At 40.5% G+C, this 7,008-nt stretch overlaps 1 protein-coding gene across 1 annotated transcript in view; it reads right to left on the bottom strand.

Moving 5' to 3' along the window:
* Positions 1–7,008, bottom strand: part of LOC106807761 (twitchin-like) — a gene marked incomplete at its 3' end in the record, with an annotated part of 171,136 nt that overhangs the window by 81,051 nt on the left and 83,077 nt on the right. The window contains 2 exon segments of the mRNA XM_014810212.1: positions 359–460; positions 4,420–4,548. Of these exon segments, the coding sequence (XP_014665698.1) occupies positions 359–460; positions 4,420–4,548 (231 nt within the window).

The following is a 7,008-nucleotide window of genomic DNA, read 5'->3' on the forward strand; positions in this document are numbered from 1 at the left end:
GTGTGTGTGTGTGTGTGTGTGTGTGTGTGTGTGTGTGTGTGTGTGTGTGTGTGTGTGTGTGTGTGTGTGTGTGTGTGCAAGAGCACGTGCGCGTGCGCGTACACAAGACACAACTATGTATTAATATAATTCAGTTGCATTCAATTTTTTAACAAAAAATCATTCGAAATAGACAGCTCCCCCTTCACCCTTTTATTACATTGTTAATTATACGGTATTCATCAACTCGTTCTTCATCTTTAATACATTTTCCATACCATTAATACATCGTTGTGACCTTCATGTATTATTCTGCACGTTTTTATACAAAGATATCGCAAATATCATTACACTAACATCGTGTTATATACAAACTTACGGATTCATTATCTTCTCCTTTATCGGGTAGTTTTCCTTTTCCCATCTTCAGTTTCCTCTTCTCGCTGTCACCTTCTGGCTTCTTCTTCTTCTTTTTGACCACCTTAAAAGATATGAATAATTCTTGTAAACATGTAGCATAAACATGTAGATTAGAAGAATATGTGATGTGTAAGGGTTCGAGTCAGACGCCACGTCGTACGGTATAGTATAGACACATACATGTATGACAAGCGAATAGCAAGAAAGAGAAAGAGAAATCGACTAGGTAAAACGCTTCAGCTGATTACCGCTAGAAAATCATCCGAATATTTCGATGAGAAACTATAAAGAGATCGACACCGTAAACCCAGATAGATATAAATAGCCGTATTGTGCTAAACTATTTTTAGCGCTAGCAGTATCTTCACTGTGTCTAAGAGTATCTTACCGTGAGAAGCTATTGAGATGGGCAGACTAAGGAGCTTACTCGCATGGAAGCCCGTAACGAATGAAACGCCGTTTTACAAACACCTATTTTATATGTATTTTTATTTTTATTTTTGGCCTCTTACTGACTACACTACTGCGCAGGCATTTTCACTCAAAAAAAATCATGAACTGCTGAAACTTTAGTAAACTACGAGATGTAAGTGTGAGTTTCGGCCAGCGGCATTTAAGCAGCTATATACTGCATTTCTTGGGCTTTTGACATTCTTCTACTGATTTCTTGGGCTTTTGTGTTGGGTGCACGCGTCGTTGAACAGTGTGATTCCATTATAACCCGAAAATGAGAGAGAAATGTTTTGTAAATCTCCGATAACAGACATTATAATAGTTATGCATTTTTTAGATTATAAAATTATATAAAATTATATCTTGTCATCCAATATCTTATATACAGTGTGAATTATATACGCCTCGCTGTATTATTCTTGCCGCTGTGTTAACGAGCCTTCGATTTCACTCAACAGCATCTCCTCGTTGACAACACATATCGCCAACTATTGTGGTTCAACAGTAGGCTAGAACAAGCTGGTGCATAAATTACTATGGTCATGAGCAACTACATTCATTAGCACCATAGACGTCGACAGGTAAGATTCGAAGCAAAAATACTATAGGGCGCGTAGATAAATAGAACATGCCTCTGAGGTAAACATCGGCTTCGAGTTAATCTGCGGAAGTAAAAGCAACGCCATCCTCGAAATAGAACGGCGCCTGTATTGCAATTATTTTCGCAAGTAATCAAATGTCGCGAGCACCGCTGATGGCCTGTACGGAAATCACCCCACGTTGCGAAGCTCGAAGCAAGGAAAGCAAGCAGTTGTTTACGATATGCGTCGTGGCACGTAGTTGGTACACATGTGCTGCATTCTACGGCACCCTAACTACCATGCTACCGCTGTATGAGTGATGTTGAGAAAGAGAGAGCGAGAACGAGAGAGCGAGAGAGCGAGAGAGCGAGAGAGCGAGAGAGCGAGAGAGAGAACGAGAAAGAGAGAGAGAGAGAGAGAGAGAGAGAGAGAGAGAGAGAGCAAAGATGCTACAGCATGGCTGCACGGCATCAGAAGTACATTAGTTGTGCTCTTTATAGTTTGTTTGCTCGGGACAGCATATAATCATGCGTGCTGCGGAAACTCGCAGAATTATAATAGTTCCTTATATTCCATTATAACACGAAAATGAGAGAAAGAAATGTTGTAAATCTCCGATAACAGACATTATAATAGTTATGCATTTTTAGATTATAAAATATATAAAATATATCTTGTCATCCAATATCTTATATACAGTTGTAATTATATACGCCTCGCTGTATTATTCTTGCCGCTGTGTTAACGAGCTTCGATTTCACTCAACAGCATCTCCTCGTTGACAACACATATCGCCAACTATTGTGGTCAACAGTAGGCTAAACAAGCTGGTGCATAAATTACTATGGTCATGAGCAACTACATTCATTAGCACCATAGACGTCGACAGTAAAGATCTGAAGCAAAAATACTATAGGCGCGCGTAGATAAAAGAACATGCCTCTGAGGTAAACATCGGCTTCGAGTTAATCTGCGGAAGTAAAAGCAACGCCATCCTCGAAATAGAACGGCCCCGTATTGGCAATTATTTTCGCAAGTAATCAAATGTCGCGAGCACCGCTGATGCCGTTACGGAAATCACCCCACGTTGCGAAGCTCGAAGCAAGGAAAGCAAGCAGTTTTACGATATGCGTCGTGCACGTAGTTGGTACACATGTGCTGCATTCTACGGCACCCTAACTACCATGCTACCGCTGTATGAGTGATGTTTGAGAAAAGAGACGAGAACGAGAGAGCGAGAGACGAAGAGGCGAGAGACGGAGAGGAGAGAGAGAGAGAGAGAACGAGGAAAGAGAGAGAGAGAGAGAGAGAGAGAGAGGAGAGAGCGAGAGAGCGAGAAAAAGAGAGAGAGAGAGAGAGAGAGAGAGAGAAAGAGAGAGAGGGAGAAAGAGAGAGAGAGAGAGAGAGAGAGAGAGTGAGAGAGTGAGAGTGAGAGAGAGAGAGAGAGAGAGCGAGAGAAAGAGGGATAGAGTGAGAGAGTGAGAGTGAGAGAGAGAGAGAGAAAGGGAGAGAGAGAGAGAGAGAAAAAAAAAGAGAGAAAGAGAGAGAGAGAGAGAGAGAGAGAGAGAGAGAGAGAGCAAAGATGCTACAGCATGGCTGCACGGCATCAGAAGTACATTAGTTGTGCTCTTTATAGTTTGTTTGCTCGGGACAGCATATAATCATGCGTGCTGCGGAAACTCGCAGAATTATAATAGTTCCTTATCATGGTATTTATCAACACAGCTTATATTATATACAATACACAATACAATTTTAATATTAATACAATACAATACAATATTAATATACAACACAGCCAAGAACGCACTAGTCGATCTAAACGATTTCAGAGGAATAGGGATGATGGGATCATTTCATCGGATCACTATAGGTCCCATGCAAATAAAGTTTATCTCAGTTAGAGGAGAGATGGACAAAAATTTCGTCAGTGTAAGTATTTATAACTTATTTTGAGTCTAACTGAGATAGACTTTATTTGCAAGAGGAATAAGGAGTTTTTTTGTCCCTGAAAATAACTGGTTTGTCTCTCCCAGCGCATGACCTTCAAAACGAATGCAGGGCAACTTTAACCACATGCGACTATGTTTATAAACACTGCGCGAGGGGAGATCTACTAGATGCTATTTTAATCCTCAAAATTGTCAACTCGGAAAAATCGAATTCCCCTATGCAGAGCGGCTGAAGATGAAAATCAGAATATGCCTACAATGTTATGGTCCGTTGTGTTTTTAGTGGGGGTGGGGAATCGCTGCTGCAGGGGGTGTTATAAGTACGCATAGAAAGTATTGGTAGAAAAACAGTGTCATCATTAGTATCTAGTTGCGAGAAAGAGCGCCGCGATGTTGATAATATTTTTCAATATTATCGATACATTTTTGCGCAATGTCAGATAGAGGTAAGAATCGAGGTGCGGAATATGAAAGGGAATGTGTGAACTTTGGAATATGAAATGGAATGGGATTCATGAGCTATGGAAGTATCCCAGAAATAAATAAACTATGGAATATGCAATGAAATCGAGTAGGGATAGAATGGAATGGAATGGAATAAGAATGGAATGCAATGGAACCGCCTATTAAAATTATTATACTGGCATAAACATATAACCCTTGTTGTGTTGTATTAAACGTTGGCTTATTGCTATTGATCCATACTAGAAACGATTTGTGATCAACCTTTTAACGTGCAATACTTTTTAACATCTACACTGCATAGTACAGATACAATAATTATATACATAATAATAATAATACATAATAATACATACAAAGGAGTGCATTAGGAAAACATAATAATACCTTAGGAATCCATAAGGTGTACACAATAATACATAGGGAGTGCATAAGGAGTACATAACAATAGGTAGAGCGTACACAAGGAGTACATATTGGCTATTATGTATTCTTGATAACGTTCCATTCTCCCCACCCCTCCATTCTCGTCTATCTCTCTCAGATCCCTCTTCCTTCGTTGCAACACCTACCCTCTTTTTGTGTGGGGTCTCGTCCTCCTCCTCCTCATCTTCCATCCTGGGTATATTGATCTCGTGTCGGATTTCCGTCGACGCGCGCCTGTGTGTGTCCGCAACATGCTGAGCCTCTTCAAGCTCCGCCTGAAAGCAGAATACATGTGTCAACCTCGCGCCTTTGCAGCATCTCTACGCATTTCAATTTCCTTGCATAGAGACTCGATATGTCTAGCCTATCTCACGTAGTTTTATATATCATATCGCGTACTATCTCTCTTTTTCTTTCTCCCTTGAGCCATCTTTCTCTTGCGCTATCAGAACGCAGGGGCATAGCAGAAAACATATGGAGAGAATATGATACGAGAATATAAAGAAATTGTGAATATTTTGTAACTTTGGCAATACATTTGCGGTAGAAATGGATACAGAAACGATAAATGTACGATAATGTAAACGATAAAGATATGTATGATATTGAATATTTACAGCAGCATGTTATTTCTAAACAAGTGATTGTAACGTAATGTTGATAATATATTGTGAAATCTATCAGTTATCTAATCGAACCGGTGAATTGAGCGATATATACGTATCATATAAATAAACAGTGTCACGATAAAAAAAACGAAGAACATGCAAAATACACATGCGACCCTTGTGACAGCTTCTACCCTGAAAGATGGTAAACTTGATTGACTGGGGATGTGGCAGGAAAGACGTCATTGTGATGGCTAAACTAAACTAAACAAATACTGTTGTTGTAAATAATATAACAGACATCGAGTTATTACTAATTGCGAACGATACAAATCAATAGAACATACTAGATGAGATACATATCGATTGATGCATAGATTGATTATTCGATGAAACGAGAAACATGTATTTCATTAATCATACTTTTCCCCATTCCAGGCAGGTATGTGATGGCGACATTGAAATAGAAATGTAAACTATCAAAAACATGTGATCGAATCATTGTCACTGATTCGATCACGTGTTTTTAATAGTTTACTTTTTATGATTTATTGATGGTCAACATAATACTAAAATATAACCCAAATGTTTCTGCATATATTTATATTTAACTTGTATCATGGCTATATATAGGCAACAAAGTAAGCCGTTTGTATGGATTGATACGCTAGCTAATTACGCCTTTACATGATTTCTATAATGATAACCATTCTGGCAGTGTGCCAGAAAATCGATCTTATACAATAAGTACCATCATAATGTTTTCATACTCTACGACAAGCAATTTAATGCGGAATGTAATTTAATGACTCAACCCTCCGTGGAAGTGTATTGTGAAATTATTGTATTCTCATAATAGAAATACCTATATACGAACGAGCACTGTCGACCTTGCGTGTAAGTTACCGCCCCGGTCATGTCTGACGACGAAAAAGCAATCGCGGGAGCTGTTTAAATATATATTTACAGTTGGCTGAGTGAGGCCGCATGCGTATATATGCCAATATTCTGCCTGGCCGGCACGGATCGGGTTTCTCTGAGCAATCGCTGGAATGCAAACGTTTTTGGAGAAGACACTTAGGACGAGTACCAGATACGAGTCTCGGTGCTACTCGTAACACTACCACGCCCGCCGATACGCGTAGGTTCGCTGTGAAGTTGCAGCGAGTAAGCGCGCGGATACGCCGTGTAAACACAACCGTGTATTTTTTTGTTAAGAGTTGGGGCTGGACGAAAAAAACTCGAGCTTAGTCGTTTCACGCCAGACTAAACCGAGCACGGAGCGCTGTAAAATATAAATAATTTAATTTCGAAATAAACCCTGAGTGCTTACTGATGCGATATTTTCGATGCTTCGACTTCGATACTCGAAGTTCGATTTTACATTTGTTTACATTTAGTTTTATAAATGCACAATGAAATTTCAGCATATTGTTCTAAAAACTAAAACTACTTATTAGTTTTAGATGTCGCCCTTTATTCCTCTCTCATCCTTGTTTTCTTTCCATCACTCTCTACCCTTCTTATTCTTCTCCCTCTCTCCATCTCTCTTTCTCTTTCTCTCTCTCTCTCTTCTCTCTCTCTCTCTCGCTGTCTTCCTCTCTCTCTCGGAGCGCGGTCTCTCTCTCGCGAGCGCGCTGTGCGGCGCAGAATGTGGTGAAGACCGCGATGGTGTACTGATGAAGGAGAAACGAGGTGCAGTCTAGACTGTGTGTGCTCGACGGACAGTGGCTGGCCTCGGCAGCTAGACCGGGCTTCGTCGTCGTTTTTTATTGTATTTTTTTAATATATATAGGGTCTGTCATAAACAGACCGCGCGGAGTCGCATCAAGATAGTAGTGAACACGTAAAAAACGGCCACGCTCACGCCGCCATCTGGGTTTCGAGATCCGCAGGAGGTCGACACTCGGCACGTTACACCCGTAACGCAAAGGTGAGCGTTGTATTTTATTCCATACCGGCGGTTTGCGTTTGTGTTTTTCCCGAGTGAATTTATGCTACGTGTGTGTGTACGTGGGAGCATGGGAGCGTGGGTGCGTGAATGTGTGTTACGGTAGCGGTAGCGGTAGTGTGTATGTGTTTGTGTGTGTGTGTGTGTGTGTGTGTGTGTGTGTGTGTGTGTGTGTG

Source organism: Priapulus caudatus, unplaced genomic scaffold (assembly GCF_000485595.1).
Source record: "Priapulus caudatus unplaced genomic scaffold, Priapulus_caudatus-5.0.1 Scaffold233, whole genome shotgun sequence".
Taxonomy (NCBI): Eukaryota; Metazoa; Priapulida; class Priapulimorpha; order Priapulimorphida; family Priapulidae; genus Priapulus; species Priapulus caudatus.